The 16,480-nt window shown below is 54.9% G+C and overlaps 1 protein-coding gene across 1 annotated transcript in view; it reads right to left on the bottom strand.

Annotated features, from left to right (window-relative positions):
- Positions 1 to 15,285, bottom strand: part of LOC147645391 (DNA polymerase delta catalytic subunit-like) — a gene marked incomplete at both ends in the record, with an annotated part of 28,945 nt that extends 13,660 nt beyond the window's left edge. Inside the window, 9 exons of the mRNA XM_086874669.1 lie at positions 1,128 to 1,238; positions 2,067 to 2,207; positions 4,558 to 4,662; positions 5,990 to 6,156; positions 7,853 to 7,989; positions 8,737 to 8,811; positions 10,619 to 10,787; positions 12,493 to 12,633; positions 15,148 to 15,285. Coding sequence (XP_086730795.1) covers positions 1,128 to 1,238; positions 2,067 to 2,207; positions 4,558 to 4,662; positions 5,990 to 6,156; positions 7,853 to 7,989; positions 8,737 to 8,811; positions 10,619 to 10,787; positions 12,493 to 12,633; positions 15,148 to 15,285 — 1,184 coding nt within the window. The remainder of the gene's footprint in view (positions 1 to 1,127; positions 1,239 to 2,066; positions 2,208 to 4,557; positions 4,663 to 5,989; positions 6,157 to 7,852; positions 7,990 to 8,736; positions 8,812 to 10,618; positions 10,788 to 12,492; positions 12,634 to 15,147) is intronic.
- Between the last annotated feature and the right edge of the window lie 1,195 nt (positions 15,286 to 16,480).

Genomic DNA, 16,480 nt, shown 5'->3' with positions numbered 1-16,480 from the left:
TGGGGACACCTGGGGACACCTGGGGACACCTGGAATACCTGGGGACATGGACCCACCTTGGGGACATGGGGACACCTGGGGAAAGCTTTAGGGACACGGTGACACTCCCAGGTGACGTTTTGGGCCATTTTGGGGCCATTTTGGTTCCCACCTGTGACTGCAGCTGACCCAGGTGTCCCCAGGTGTCCCCCAGGTGACACAGGTGACCCAGGTGACACAGACTCACCTGCAGCTCGGTGATGATGCCGTGGGGGACACAGGTGACCCCAGGTGACCCCAGGTGACCCCAGGTGACCCAGGTGACCCAGGTGACCCAGGTGACACAGGTGACACAGGTGACCCCAGGTGACCCCAGGTGACCCAGGTGACCCCAGGTGACCCAGGTGACCCCAGGTGACCCCAGGTGACCCCAGGTGACCCAGGTGACCCAGGTGACCCAGGTGACCCCCAGGTGACCACAGGTGACCCAGGTGACACAGACTCACCTGCAGCTCGGTGATGATGCCGTGGGGGACACAGGTGACCCCCAGGTGACCCCAGGTGACCCCCAGGTGTCCCCAGGTGTCCCCAGGTGACCCCAGGTGACCCAGGTGACACTCACCTGCAGCTCGGTGATGATGCCGTGGGGGACACAGGTGACCCCCAGGTGACCCCAGGTGACCCAGGTGACACAGACTCACCTGCAGCTCGGTGATGATGCCGTGGGGGACACAGGTGACCCCCAGGTGACCCAGGTGTCCCCAGGTGACCCAGGTGACACAGGCTCATCTGCAGCTTGGTGATGATGCCGTGGGGGACACAGGTGACCCCAGGTGACCCAGGTGACACAGACTCACCTGCAGCTCGGTGATGATGCCGTGGGGGACACAGGTGACCCCAGGTGACACAGGTGACACAGGTGACACAGGTGACCCCAGGTGACCCCAGGTGACACAGGTGACACTCACCTGCAGCTCGGTGATGATGCCGTGGGGGACACAGGTGACCCCCAGGTGACCCAGGTGTCCCCAGGTGACCCCAGGTGACACAGACTCACCTGCAGCTCGGTGATGATGCCGTGGGGGACACAGGTGACCCCAGGTGACACAGGTGACCCAGGTGACCCAGGTGACACAGGTGACACTCACCTGCAGCTCGGTGATGATGCCGTGGGGGACGTCCTCCTTCTGCTCGTGCAGGAAGTGAGCGCTGACGGCGTTCAGGGAGTACGAGCGCAGTTTGTGTTCCCTCAGCAGCACCTGCGGGACCCAAAACTCCCCAAATTTACCCCAAAATTATCCCAAATCCATCCCAAAATTATCCCAAATTTATCCCAAATCCATCCCAAAATTATCCCCAAATTTATCCCAAATTTATCCCAAAATTATCCCCAAATTTATCCCAAATCCATCCCAAATTTATCCCAAATTTATCCCAAATTATCCCAAATCCATCCCAAATTTATCCCAAAACATCCCAAATTGTCCCAAATTTAACCCAAATTTATCCCAAAATTATCCCAAATTTATCCCAAATCCATCCCAAATTTATCCCAAATTTATCTCAAATTTATCCCAAATTATCCCAAATTTATCCCAAAATTATCCCAAAATTATCCCAAAACTCCCCAAATTTACCTGGGGACACCTGGGAGGGGTTTGGGGTGACCTGGGGGGATTTTTGGGTTGCCCAAGTGAGATTTGGTTGTCCAGGTGTCCCCAGGTGTCCCCAGGTGTCCCCAGGTGTCCCCTCACCTGCAGCATGTCCAGGGTCACCCTCCCAGGTGTGTCCCCATGTCCCCAGGTGTGTCCCAGGTGTATCTCAGGTGTCCCCAGCTGTCCCAGGTGTGTCCCCATGTCCCCAGGTGTCCCCAGCTGTCCCCAGGTGTCCCCAGGTGTGTCCCCTCACCTGCAGCATGTCCAGGGTCACTCTCCCAGGTGTGTCCCCATGTCCCCAGGTGTGTCCCCAGGTGTCCCCAGCTGTCCCCTCACCTGCAGCATGTCCAGGGTCACCCTCCCAGGTGTGTCCCCAGCTGTCCCCAGGTGTCCCCAGCTGTATCTCAGGTGTCCCCAGGTGTGTCCCCTCACCTGCAGCATGTCCAGGGTCACCCTCCCAGGTGTGTTCACCACCTTCCCCTCCCTGCGGCCGAGCTGCCGGGACTGGAACGCCGAATCCTTCACCTGCGACGGGACCCCCCGGACACGGCCCAGGTACGGGAACGACGGCACCTGAGCGGGGAGGGGACAGGGGACACCGGGGAGGGGACAGGTGACACCGGGGAGGGGACAGGTGAGAGACAGGTGAGACCGGGGAGGGGACAGGTGAGACCGGGGAGGGGACAGGTGAGAGACAGGTGAGACCGGGGAGGGGACAGGTGAGACCGGGGAGGGGACAGGTGAGAGACAGGTGAGACCAGGGAGGGGACAGGTGAGACCCGGGGAGACCGGGGAGGGGGCAGGTGAGACCGGGGAGGGGACAGGGGAGACCAGGGGAGGGGACAGGTGAGACCAGGGGAGGACAGGTGAGACCAGGGAGGGGACAGGTGAGACCGGGCTGGGGACAGGTGAGACCCGGGGAGACCGGGGAGGGGACAGGGGAGACCGGGGAGGGGACAGGGGAGACCAGGGGAGACCGGGGGAACTCAGGGGAGGGGTCTGGGGACACCTGGGGGGACTCAGGTGAGTTCAGGTGAGCTCAGGTGAGCCCAGGGGAGCTCAGGTGAGCCCAGGGAAGCTCAGGTGAGATCAAGGGGGATCAGGTGAGCCCAGGGGTGGGGTCTGGGGATACCTGGGGGGCTCAGGTGAGCCCCGGTGAGCTCAGGTGAGTTCAGGTGAGCTCAGGTGAGATCAGGGATGGGGTCTGGGGACACCTGGGGGGCTCCAGGTGAGCTCAGGGGGTTCCAGGTGAGCTCAGGTGATCCCATGGGGGGGTCAGGTGAGACCAGGGAGGGGACAGGTGAGACCAGGTGAGACCAGGGGAACTCAGGGGAGGGGTCTGGGGACACCTGGGGGGTTCCAGGTGAGCTCAGGGGGGGCCAGGTGAGCTCAGGTGAGCCCAGGGGAGCTCAGGGGGGATCAGGTGAGACCAGGTGAGCTCAGGTGAGCCCAGGGGAGCTCAGGGGGGATCAGGTGAGACCAGGTGAGCTCAGGTGAGCCCAGGGGAGCTCAGGGGGGATCAGGTGAGACCAGGTGAGCTCAGGTGAGACCAGGGGAGCTCAGGAGAGATCAGGGGAGGGGTCTGGGGACACCTGGGGGGCTCCAGGTGAGCTCAGGTGAGCTCAGGTGAGCTCAGGTGAGCTCAGGGGGGGCCAGGTGAGGACAGGGAAGGGGTCAGGGGAGGGGTCTGGGGACACCTGGGGGGTTCCAAGTGGGCTCAGGGGAGCTCAGGTGCGTCCCAGGTGTCCCCAGGTGTGTCCCAGGTGTCCCCAGGTGTGTCCCAGGTGCCCCAGGTGTGTCTCAGGTGTCCCCAGGTGTCCCCAGGTGTCTCAGGTGTCTCAGGTGTCTCACCTGCAGCACCTGGGCTCTCTGGATCAGGTAGGGCAGGTGGGAGTTGTGGATTTTGGGGGGGATTTGGGGATTTTGGGGGTTCCCAGATGTGTCCCAGGTGTCTCAGGTGTCCCCAGGTGTCCCCAGGTGTCCCCAGGTGTCCCAGGTGTCCCCAGGTGTCCCCAGGTGTCCCCAGGTGTCTCAGGTGTCTCACCTGCAGCACCTGGGCTCTCTGTATCAGGATTTTGGGGGGGATTTGGGGTTTTTGGGGGTTCCCAGGTGTCCCCAGGTGTCCCCAGGTGTCCCCAGGTGTCTCAGGTGTCTCACCTGCAGCACCTGGGCTCTCTGGATCAGGATTTTGGGGGGGATTTGGGGTTTTTGGGGTTTTTGGGGGTTCCCAGGTGTCCCCAGGTGTCTCAGGTGTCCCCAGGTGTCCCCAGGTGTCCCCAGGTGTCCCCAGGTGTCCCCAGGTGTCTCAGGTGTCCCCAGGTGTCCCCAGGTGTCCCCAGGTGTCTCAGGTGTCTCACCTGCAGCACCTGGGCTCTCTGGATCAGGTAGGGCAGGTCGAAGTTGTGGATTTTGGGGGGGATTTGGGGTTTTTGGGGGTTCCCAGGTGTGTCCCAGGTGTCTCAGGTGTCCCCAGGTGTCCCCAGGTGCCCCCAGGTGTCCCAGGTGTCCCCAGGTGTGTCCCAGGTGTCCCCAGGTGTCCCCAGGTGTGTCTCACCTGCAGCACCTGGGCTCTCTGGATCAGGTAGGGCAGGTCGAAGTTGTGGATTTTGGGGGGGATTTGGGGTTTTTGGGGATTTTGGGGGTTCCCAGGTGTCCCCAGGTGTCCCCAGGTGTCTCAGGTGTCCCCAGGTGTCTCAGGTGTCCCCAGGTGTCCCCAGGTGCCCCCAGGTGTCTCAGGTGTGTCTCAGGTGTCTCACCTGCAGCACCTGGGCTCTCTGGATCAGGTAGGGCAGGTGGGAGTTGTGGATTTTGGGGGGGATTTGGGGTTTTTGGGGTTTTTGGGGGTTCCCAGGTGTGTCCCCAGGTGTCCCCAGGTGTCTCAGGTGTCCCCAGGTGTCCCCAGGTGTCCCCAGGGGTGTCTCACCTGCAGCACCTGGGCTCTCTGGATCAGGTAGGGCAGGTCGAAGTTGTGGATGTTGTACCCGGTCACCACGTCGGGATCCACGATCCGAACAAACTCCGCCCACGACTGCGGGGGGAGGAGCCAAACTCACCTGGGCCCCGCCCAGAAACTCCCAGAAATCCCCCCAAAAATCCCCCCAAAAATCCCCCCAAAAATCCCCAAAAATCCCCCCAAAAATCCCCAAAAATCCCCCCAAAAATCCCTCCCAAAAATCCCAAAAATCCCCCCAAAAATCCCCAAAATCTCCTCAAAAAATCCCAAAATCCCCCCAAAAATCCCCCAAAAATCCCCAAAATCTCCTCAAAAAATCCCAAAAATCCCCCCAAAAATCCCCCCAAAAATCCCCAAAATCCCCCAAAAAATCTCCCCAAAAATCCCCCAAAAAATCTCAAAAAAATCCCCAAAAATCCCCCAAAAAATCCCCCAAAAATCCCCAAAAATCCCCAAAAATCCCAAAAAAATCCCAAAAAATCCCAAAAAAATCCCCAAAAAATCCCAAAAAATCCCCAAAAATCCCAGAAAATTCCGGAATTTCCCAAAATCCCGATTTTTCACCCCAAAGCCTCACCTGGAGCAGCTCCCTCTCGCAGGAGAAGCTCCTGACGGTGCCTCAAAACCACCCCCAAAATCCCCTCAAAATACCCCCCAAAATATCCCAAAAAAATCCAAAAAAAATCCCAAAAAAGTCCCCAAAAATCCCCAAAAAATCTCCCCAAAAATCCCCAAAAATCCCAAAAAAATCCCAAAAAATCCCCCAAAAAATCCCCAAAAAATCCCCAAAAATCCCAAAAAAATTCCCAAAAAATCCCAAAAAAATCCCCAAAAATCCCAAAAAAAATCCCAAAAAATCCCCGAAAATTCCGGAATTTCCCAAAATCCCGATTTTTCACCCCAAAGCCTCACCTGGAGCAGCTCCCTCTCGCAGGGGAAGCTCCTGACGGTGCCTCAAAACCACCCCCAAAATCCCCTCAAAACCCCCCAAAATATCCCAAAAAAATCCCAAAAAATCCCAAAAAAATCCCAAAAAATCCAAAAAAAATCCCAAAAAAATCCCCAAAAATCCCCAAAAATCCCAGAAAATTCCGGAATTTCCCAAAATCCCGATTTTTCACCCCAAAGCCTCACCTGGAGCAGCTCCCTCTCGCAGGGGAAGCTCCTGACGGTGCCTCAAAACCACCCCCAAAATCCCCTCAAAATACCCCAAAAAATCCCCAAAAAATCCTCAAAAAAAACCCCCCAAAAATCCCAAAAAATCCCAAAAAAATCCCCAAAAATCCCCAAAAAATCCCCAAAAAATCCCCCAAAAATCCCAAAAAAATCCCAAAAAATCCCCAAAAATCCCAGAAAATTCCGGAATTTCCCAAAATCCCGTTTTTTCACCCCAAAGCCTCACCTGGAGCAGCTCCCTCTCGCAGGAGAAGCTCCTGACGGTGGCTCCTCGCAGCGGGGCGCACTCCTGAAGGGTGAAGACCACCCTGAGGAACGGCTCCCGCGCGCCCTGCCGCAGCGCCACGGCCGCGATGGCGATCACCGGGTCCTGCTGCGCCTCGGGGAACACCCCTGGGACCCCAAAAACGGCAAAATTCACCCCAAAATCGAGTTCAGGACCCTCAAAAACCCCAAAAACCGCCCTAAAAACCCCCAAATCACCCCAAACCAGCCCAAAATGTCCCGGCCGCAGCGCCACGGCCGCGATGGCGATCACCGGGTCCTGCTGCGCCTCGGGGAACACCCCTGGAACCCCAAAAACACCAAAATTCACCCCAAAATTGGCTTCAGGAACCCCAAAAACCCCAAAAACCGCCCTAAAAACCCCCAAATCAGCCCAAAATGTCCCGGCCGCAGCGCCACGGCCGCGATGGCGATCACCGGGTCCTGCTGCGCCTCGGGGAACACCCCTGGGACCCCAAAAACACCAAAATTCACCCCAAAATCGGCTTCAGGAACCCCAAAAACCGCCCTAAAAACCCCCAAATCACCCCAAACCAGCCCAAAATGTCCCGGCCGCAGCGCCACGGCCGCGATGGCGATCACCGGGTCCTGCTGCGCCTCGGGGAACACCCCTGGGACCCCAAAAACACCAAAATTCACCCCAAAATCGGCTTCAGGAACCCCAAAAACCCCAAAATTCACCCTAAAATCCACTTCAGGAACCCCAAAAACACCGAAATTCACTTCAGGAGCCCAAAAACCCCTTCCCAGTCCATCCCAGTTAATCCCAGTGCTCCCAGTTCCCGTTCCCAGTCCCTCCCAGTCCCTTCCAGTCCCTCCCAGTCCATCCCAGTTTATCCCAGTCCATCCCAGTCCATCCCAGTTTATCCCAGTTTATCCCAGTCCATCCCAGTCCATCCCAGTCACCTTTCCTCCCCGCGCACTCGATGTCCAGGCTCAGCACCCGCAGGGGGGGCAGCCCCAGTGACCCCAGTGACCCCAGTGACCCCAGTTCCCATTCCCAGTTAATCCCAGTCCATCCCAGTCCATCCCAGTCACCTTTCCTCCCCGCGCACTCGATGTCCAGGCTCAGCACCCGCAGGGGGGGCAGCCCCAGTGACCCCAGTTCCCATTCCCAGTTAATCCCAGTCCATCCCAGTCCATCCCAGTCCATCCCAGTTTATCCCAGTGACCCCAGTTCCCATTCCCAGTCCATCCCAGTATATCCCAGTGACCCCCAAACCCTCTCCCAGTCAATCCCAGTCCATCCCAGTTAATCCCAGTGACCCCAGTTCCCATTCCCAGTGACCCCAGTGACCCCAGTTCCCATTCCCAGTCCATCCCAGTATATCCCAGTGACCCCCAAACTCTCTCCCAGTCCATCCCAGTCCATCCCAGTCCCTCCCAGTCCATCCCAGTCCATCCCAGTATATCCCAGTGACCCCAGTTCCCATTCCCAGTTTATCCCAGTTTATCCCAGTGTTCCCAGTCACCTTTCCTGCCCGCGCACTCGATGTCCAGGCTCAGCACCCGCAGGGGGGGCAGCCCCAGTGACCCCAGTGACCCCAGTTCCCGTTCCCAGTGACCCCAGTTCCCATTCCCAGTCCATCCCAGTCCATCCCAGTCACCTTTCCTGCCCGCGCACTCGATGTCCAGGCTCAGCACCCGCAGGGGGGGCAGCCCCAGTGACCCCAGTGACCCCAGTTCCCGTTCCCAGTGACCCCAGTGACCCCAGCTCCCATTCCCAGTGACCCCAGTGACCCCAGTTCCCGTTCCCAGTGACCCCAGTTCCCATTCCCAGTCCATCCCAGTCCATCCCAGTCACCTTTCCTGCCGGCGCACTCGATGTCCAGGCTCAGCACCCGCAGGGGGGGCAGCCCCAGCCAGGGCCCCTCGGGGGGGTGACCCCGCAGCCCCCCCCAGGCGGCGTCGGCCTCCAGCTGGCACAGGGTGGCCTTGGGGGGGTTTGGGGGGACCCCAGGGGGGTTTGGGGGGTCCCAGAGGGGCTTTGGGGGGTCCTGGGGGGGCTTTGGGGGGTCCCAAAGGGGCTTTGGGGGGTCCCCAGGGGGGTTTGGGGGGTCCTGGGGGGGGTTTGGGGTGTCCCCAGGGGGGTTTGGGGGGTCCTGGGGGGCGTTTGGGGCGTCCCAAAGGGGGTTTGGGGTGGCCTTGGGGGGGTTTGGGGTGGCCTTGGGGGGCTTCGGGGGGTCCCAAAGGGGCTTCGGGGGGTCCCAGAGGGGCTTTGGGGGGTCCCCTGGGGGGTTTGGGGGGTCCTGGGGGGGGTTTGGGGAGTCCTGGGGGGGATTCGAGGGGGTCGTGGAGGGGATTTTGGGGGGATTTTGGGAATTTTGGGGGGCGTTTGAGGGGTCATGGGAGAGATTTGAGGGGTCCTGGGTGGGGTTTGGGGGGTCCTGGGGGGGATTTGAAGAATTTTGGGGGGGACTCGGGGGGTCCTGAGGGGATTTTGGGGGGCTTTGAGAGGATTCTGAGGAATTTTGGGGTGATTTTGGGGCATTTTGGGTGGAATTTGGGGCATTTTGGGTGGATTCTGGGGTGTTTTGGGGTGATTTTGAGGGGTTTTGGGGTGATTTTGGGGTATTTTGGGGTGATTTTGGCGCGTTTTGGGTGGAATTTGGGGTGTTTTGGGTGGAATTTGGGGTGTTTTGGGTGGAATTTGGGGCGTTTTGGGTGGAATTTGGGGTGTTTTGGGGGTCCCCCCGCCAGCGGAAGCTCCCCGGGGGCAGCTCCACCCAGGAGCAGCCGACGAGCCCCGAGTCAGCCATGAACCTGCGGGGAAATCGGGGAAAGTTCCGGAAAGTTCCGGAAAGTTCCGGAAAATTCCGGGAAATTCCGGGAAATTCCAGGAAATTCCCAAAAATCTGGGGAGATTCCCGAAAATTCCCGAAAATTTGGGGGCTTTGGGGGAAATTTGGGGGGTTTGGAAAAGTCTGGGGTGGGAAAATTCGAATTTTGGGGGAAAAATTTGGGGGGGTCTGGGAGGGGTTTGGGGCAGGAAGAGGAAAAAATGGGAATTTTGGGGATTTTGGGGAATTTTGGGGAAATTTTGGGGGGATTTGGGGAATTTTGGGGGAATTTGGGGGATTTTGGGGGAATTTGAGGAATTTTGGGGGAATTTGAGGAATTTTGGGGGGAATTGGGGAGAATTTGGGGTGAATTTGGGAAATTTGGGGGGAATTTGGGGTGAAATTCTGGGGGTTTGGGGGTGAATTTTGAAGGAATTTTTTGGGGTGAATTCCAGGGATTTTGGGGTGAATTTTGGGGAATTTTTGGGGGTGAATTTGGGGGAATTTTTTGGGGTGATTTCTGGGGATTTTGGGGTGAATTCCAGGGGAGTTTCTGTGCTGCTTTTTGGGGTGAATTCCCGGGATTTTGGGGATGTTTTTGGGGTGAATTCCGGGTGTTTTTTGGGGACAATCCCGGGTGTTTTGGGGTGATGTTTTTGGGGTGAATTCCCGGGATTTTGGGGATAATTTTGGGGTGAATTCCCAGTGTTTTTTGGGGATGTTTCTGGGGTGAATTCCAGGTGTTTTTTGGGGACAATCCCAGGTGTTTTGTGGATGTTTTTGGGGATAATCCCCATGTATTTTGTGGATGTTTTTGGGGTGAATCCCCTGTGTTTTTTGGGGACAATCCCGGGTGTTTTGGGGATGTTTTTGGGCTGAATTCCCTGGATTTTGGGGATGTTTTTGGGGTGAATTCCGGGTGTTTTTTGGGGCCAATCCCGGGCGTTTTGGGGTGAATTTTGGGGTGACTTCCCGGGCGTTTTGGGGTGATGTTTTTGGGTTGAATTCCCGGGATTTTGGGGATGTTTTTGGGGATAACCCCATGTATTTTGGGGATGTTTTTGGGGTGAATTCCCTGGATTTTGGGGCCAATCCCGGGTGTTTTGGGGTGATCTTTTTGGGGACAATCCCATGTATTTTGTGGATGTTTTTGGGCTGAATTCCCTGTGTTTTGGGGCCAATCCCGGGTGTTTTGGGGTGATATTTTTGGGGATAATCCCCATGTATTTTGGGGATGTTTTTGGGCTGAATTCCCGGGATTTTGAGGTGATATTTTTGGGGTGAATTCCCAGGATTTTGTGGATGTTTTTGGAGTGAATTCCCTGGATTTTGGGGCCAATCCCGGGTGTTTTGGGGTGATATTTTTGGGTTGAATTCCCGGGATTTTGGGGATGTTTTTGGGGACAATCCCATGTATTTTGGGGATGTTTTTGGGCTGAATTCCCGGGATTTTGGGGTGATATTTTTGGGGTGAATTCCCAGGATTTTGTGGATGTTTTTGGGCTGAATTCCCTGTGTTTCTGGGTGATGTTTTTGGGGTGAATTCCCGGGATTTTGGGGTGATATTTTTGGGCTGAATTCCCTGTGTTTTGTGGATGTTTTTGGGCTGAATTCCCTGGATTTTGGGGATATTTTTGGGCTGAATCCCCATGTATTTTGTGGATGTTTTTGGGCTGAATTCCCGGGATTTTGGGGTGATATTTTTGGGGACAATCCCATGTATTTTGTGGATGTTTTTGGGCTGAATTCCCTGCGTTTTGGGGCCAATCCCGGGCGTTCTGGGGCTGTACCTGATCTCGAAGTCGATGTTGGCCTCGTAGGGGGGCGCGGGCTGCACCCCCAGCTCCCCCCAGCGCAGCCCCCGCTCCAGGAGGCGCCGGGCGGGCGGGACCAGGCGGGGCAGGGAGAGCCGGACGCGGACGAACGGGGACAGGGAAGCGCCCTGGAAACCCAGGATACCTGCCGGGAAACACGGGGGAAAATCGGGAGAAAATCGGGGGAAACACGGGAGAAAATCGGGGAAAAATCTGGGAGAAAATCAGGGGAAACACGGGAGAAACTTGGGAGAAAATCGGGAGAAAATCGGGAAAAACTCGGGGGAAACATGGGAGAAACTCGGGAAAAATCCGGGAGAAAATCGGGAAAAATCTGGGAGAAACTCAGGAAAAATCTGGGAGAAAATCGGGGAAAATCCGGGAGAAAATCGGGGAAAACTCGGGGGAAACACGGGAGAAAATCCGGGAGAAAATCCGGGGAAACACGGGAGAAACTCGGGAAAAATCCGGGAGAAAATCGGGAAAAATCTGGGAGAAAATCGGGGAAAAATCTGGGAGAAAATCGGGGAAAATCCGGGAGAAAATTGGGAAAAATCTGGGAGAAAATCAGGAAAAATCCGGGAGAAAATCGGGAAAAACTCGGGGGAAACACGGGAGAAAATCCGGGAGAAAATCGGGATAAACTCGGGAAAAATCTGGGAGAAAATCGGGAAAAATCTGGGAGAAAATCGGGAAAAATCCGGGAGAAACTCAGGAAAAATCTGGGAGAAAATCGGGGAAAATCCGGGAGAAAATTGGGATAAACTCGGGAAAAATCTGGGAGAAAATTGGGGAAAAATCTGGGAGAAACTCAGGATCAACTCAGGGGAAAATCGGGAAAAATTTGGGAGAAATTTGGGAAAAGTTCAGGAAAAGTTCGGGAAAAATCCGGGAAAAAATCGGGAAAAAATCGGGAAAAGTTCCGGAAAAATCAGGGAAAGTTTGGGGAAAATATGGGAAAAATTTGGGAAAAATCCAGGAAAAGTTCGGGAGAAATTTGGGAAGAATTCAGGAGAAATTTGGGAAAAATTCAGGAAATTTGGAAAAAATCCCCAAATCCCAAATTTTGGGACCCCAGGACCAATCCCAGCCTCCCCAAATCCCGAATTTTGGGCTCCCAAAATCCCCAAATCCCAAATTTTGGGCTCCCAAAATCCCCAAATCCCAAATTATGGGACCCCAGAATGAATTTTGGGCTCCCAGGACCAATCCTAGCCTTCCCAAAATTCCCAAATCCCGGATTTTGGGACCCCAGGATGAATTTTGTGCTCCCGGGGCCGTTTCCCGTGGGAATCCCGGGGGTTTTTGGGATCTCACTTTGCTTCCAGAGCAGCTCCAGCCCCAGGGTGAATTCTGGGATCCCAAAATTCCCAAATCCCGGATTTTGGGCTCCCAGGACCAATCCCAGCCTTCCCAAAATTCCCAAATCCCAAATTTTGGGACCCCAGGACCAATCCCAGCATTCTCAGCCTCCCCAAATCCCAAATTTTGGGAATCCAGGATGAATTTCGGGCTCCCAGCCTCCCCAAATCCCGGATTTTGTGCTCCCAGGGTGAATTCTGGGATCCCAAAATTCCCAAATCCCGGATTTTGGGAATCCAGGATGAATTTTGGGCTCCCAGCCTCCCCAAATCCTGGATTTTGGGCTCCCAGGACCAATCCCAGCATTCCCAAAATTCCCAAATCCCGGATTTTGGGAATCCAGGATGAATTTTGGGCTCCCAGCCTCCCCAAATCCTGGATTTTGGGCTCCCAGGACCAATCCCAGCATTCCCAAAATTCCCAAATCCCGGATTTTGTGCTCCCGGGGCCGTTTCCCGAGGGAATTCCGGGGTTTTTTGGGATCTCACTTTGCTTCCAGAGCAGCTCCAGCCCCAGGACGTTTTTGGGGGGCCGGAGTTTGGGGCTCCCCCCTCCCCCCCCGCGCTGCTCCCGGCTCAGCTCCCGCTCCAGCTCCCGCTCCAGCGGCTCCAGGTGCTCCCGGCCGGCCCCTGGCGACGACAGTTCCCAAAAATCCCACCCAAATCCCACAGAATTCCCAAAAATCCAAAAAAATTCCCAAAAATCCCACCCAAATCCCAAAAAATCCCACCCAAATCCCAAAAAATTCCCAAAAATCCCACTGGGATCCCACAGAATTCCCAAAAATCCCGCTGGGATCCCAAAAAATTCCCAAAAATCCCACCCAAATCCCATGGAATTCCCAAAAATCCCACTGGGATCCCAAAAAATTCCCAAAAATCCAAAAAAATTCCCAAAAATCCCGCTGGGATCCCAAAAAATTCCCAAAAATCAAAAAAAAAATCCCAAAAATCCCGCTGGGATCCCAAAAAATTCCCAAAAATCCCGCTGGGATCCTGCAGAATTCCCAAAAATCCCGCTGGGATCCCAAAAAATTCCCAAAAATCCAAAAAAATTCCCAAAAATCCCGCTGGGATCCCAAAAAATTCCCAAAAATCAAAAAAAATTCCCAAAAATCCCACTGGGATCCCAAAAAATTCCCAAAAATCCCAAAAAATTCCCAAAAATCCCACCCAAATCCCAAAAAATTCCCAAAAATCCCACTGGGATCCCAAAAAATTCCCAAAAATCCCCCTGGGATCCCGCGGAATTCCCAAAAATTCCCAAAAATCCCGCTGGGATCCCACAGAATTCCCAAAAATTCCCAAAAATCCCACCCGGATCCCGCAGAATTCCCACAGAATTCCCAAAAATCCCACCGGGATCCCAAAAAATCCCACCCAAATCCCAAAAAAATCCCAAAAATCCCACCCAAATCCCACAGAATTCACAAAAATCCCACTGGGATCCCACAAAATTCCAAAAAATTCCCAAAAATCCCACCGGGATCCCACAGAATTCCCAAAAATCCCACTGGGATCCCACAGAATTCCCAAAAATTCCCAAAAATCCCACCCAAATCCCAAAAAATCCCACCCAAATCCCAAAAAATTCCCAAAAATCCCACCCAAATCCCACAGAATTCCCAAAAATCCCGCTGGGATCCCACGGAATTCCCAAAAATTCCCAAAAATCCCGCTGGGATCCCAAAAAATTCCCAAAAATCCCACCCAAATCCCACAGAATTCCCAAAAATCCCACTGGAATCCCAAAGAATTCCCAAAAATCCCAAAAAATTCCCAAAAATCCCACTGGGATCCCGCAGAATTCCCAAAAATTCCCAAAAATCCCACCCAAATCCCACGGAATTCCCAAAAATCCCACCCAGATCCCAAAAAATTCCCAAAAATTCCCTGGAATCCCAAAAAATTCCCAAAAATTCCCAAAAAATCCCACTGGGATCCCGCAGAATTCCCAAAAATCCCACTGGGATCCCAAAAAATTCCCAAAAATCCCACCCAAATCCCACCCGAATGCCACAGAATTCCCAAAAATCCCACCCAAATCCCAAAAAATTCCCACGGAATTCCCCAAAATCCAATCCAAATCACAAAAAAATCCCAAAAATCCCACCCAAATCCCACAGAATTCCCAAAAATCCCCCTGGGATCCCAAAAAATTCCCAAAATCCCACTCGAATCCCGCCCAAATCCCCCCGGAATTCCCAAAAATCCCCCAAAATCCTTCCCCAAAACGCAGATTTTTGTGGGAATTTCGGGATTTTTTTGGGAATTTTTGCCGGAATTTTGGGATTTTTGGGGGATTTTTTTGGGGAATTTTTGCAGGAATTTTGGGAATTTTTGTGGGAATTTTTGCCAGAATTCCAGGATTTTTTAGGGGATTTTTTTGGGAATTCTGGGATTTTCCCCCCAGGGATTTTTGGGGTGAATCCCTGAGGTTTTGGGGTCTCACCTGGGGACACCAAACATCGATTTTGGGGGCGGATTTGGGATTTTTTGTGGGAATTTTGCCATTTTTTTGAATTTTTTGGGGGATTTTTTTGGGAATTTCAGGATTTTTTGGGGGATTTTTTTGGGAATTCTGGGATTTTCCCCCCCAGGGGTTTTTGGGGTGAATCCCCGAGGTTTTGGGGTCTCACCTGGGGACTCCAGGACATCGATTTTTGTGGGAATTTTGAGATTTTTGGGGATTTTCTGTGGGAATTTTGCCATTTTTTTGGGATTTTTTGTAGAAATTTTGGGATTTTTTGGGGAATTCCGGGAATTTGGACCCCAGGGATTTTTGGGGTGAATCTGGGCGGTTTTGGGGTCTCACCTGGGGACACCAAAGGTCGATTTTTGTGGGAGTTTTGTCATTTTTTTGCGATTTTTTTGGGGATTTTTTTGGGAATTCCGGGATTTTTTTGGGAATTCCAGGATTTCCCCCCAGGGATTTTTGGGGTGAATCTCCCAGGTTTTAGGGTCTCACCTGGGGACTCCAGGACATCGATTTTTGTGGGAATTTTGAGATTTTTGGGGATTTTTTGTGGGAATTTTGCCATTTTTTTGGGATTTTTTGTAGAAATTTTGGGATTTTTTTGGGAATTCTGGGATTTTCCCCCCCAGGGATTTTTGGGGTGAATCCCCGAGGTTTTGGGGTCTCACCTGGGGGCGCCAGGACGTAGAAGTAGGGGGTGAAGCCGTGCAGGTGCACGCAGACGCTCAGCCCCTCCCCCGTCACCCCGAACATCCGCAGGATGGGGGAGGGGCGGGGCCAGCCCGGGAAGCCGGGGGGGGGAATTCCTGGGAAAAACCAAAATTCGGGAATTGGGGGGGGGCTGGGGGGGACTGGGGGGGATTTGGGGGGATTGGAGGGATTTGGGAGGGATTTGAGGGATTTTGGGGGGATTTGGGGGGGATTTGGGGGGGCTGGGGGGGATTGGGGGGGATTTGGGGGGCATTGGGGGGGATTGGGGGGGATTTGGGGGGGATTTGGGGGGGCTGGGGGGGATTGGGGGGGATTTGGGGGGCATTGGGGGGGATTGGGGGGGATTTGGGGGGGATTTGGGGGGGCTGGGGGGGATTGGGGGGGATTTGGGGGGGGTTGGGGGGGATTGGGGGGGATTGGGGGGGATTGGGGGGGATTTGGGGGGGATTGGGGGGGATTGGGGGGGATTTGGGGGGGATTTGGGGGGGCTGGGGGGGATTTGGGGGCATTGGGGGGGATTTGGGGGGGATTTGGGGGGATTTGGGGGGGATTTAAGGGATTTTGGGGGGATTTGGGGGGATTTGGGGGGATTTGGGGGGATTTGGGGGGGATTTGGGGGGGATTTGGGGGGGCTGGGGGGGATTGGGGGGGATTTGGGGGGGATTGGGGGGGATTTGGGGGGGGATTGGGGGGGATTTGGGGGGGATTTGGGGGGGATTTGGGGGGATTTGGGGGGGATTGGGGGGGATTTGGGGGGATTTGGGGGGGATTGGGGGGGATTTGGGGGGATTGGGGGGATTTGGGGGGGATTGGGGGGGATTTGGGGGGGGATTGGGGGGGATTTTGGGACATTTGGGGGGATTTGGGGGGATTGGGGGGGATTGGGGGGGGCTGGGGGGGATTTGGGGGGGATTTGGGGGGGCTGGGGGGGATTTGGGGGGATTTGGGGGGGATTTGGGGGGATTTGGGGGGATTTGGGGGGATTGGGGGGGATTGGGGGGGATTTGGGGGAATTGGGGGGGATTTGGGGGGATTTGGGGGGGATTTGGGGGGGATTTGGGGGAATTGGGGGGGATTGGGGGGGATTTGGGGGGCTGGGGGGGATTTTGGGGGGGATTGGGGGGATTGGGGGGATTTGGGGGAATTTGGGGATTGTGGGAGGATTTTGTGGGGAAAATTTAGGATTTGGAATTGGAATTTGGGGGATTGAATTTGGGTGGATTTGGGGGGATTTTGATTTGGATTTGGGGGCTTAGGTTCCCGAAGGGCCCAGGGTGGATTTGGGGATCC

The sequence above is a fragment of the Cyanistes caeruleus genome, unplaced genomic scaffold, assembly GCF_971803275.1.
Source record: "Cyanistes caeruleus unplaced genomic scaffold, bCyaCae1.hap1.1 HAP1_SCAFFOLD_388, whole genome shotgun sequence".
NCBI classification, from domain to species: domain Eukaryota; kingdom Metazoa; phylum Chordata; class Aves; order Passeriformes; family Paridae; genus Cyanistes; species Cyanistes caeruleus.
The sequence above is the reverse complement of the archived record's forward strand: the minus strand, read 5'-3'. Positions and strand labels throughout refer to the sequence as shown.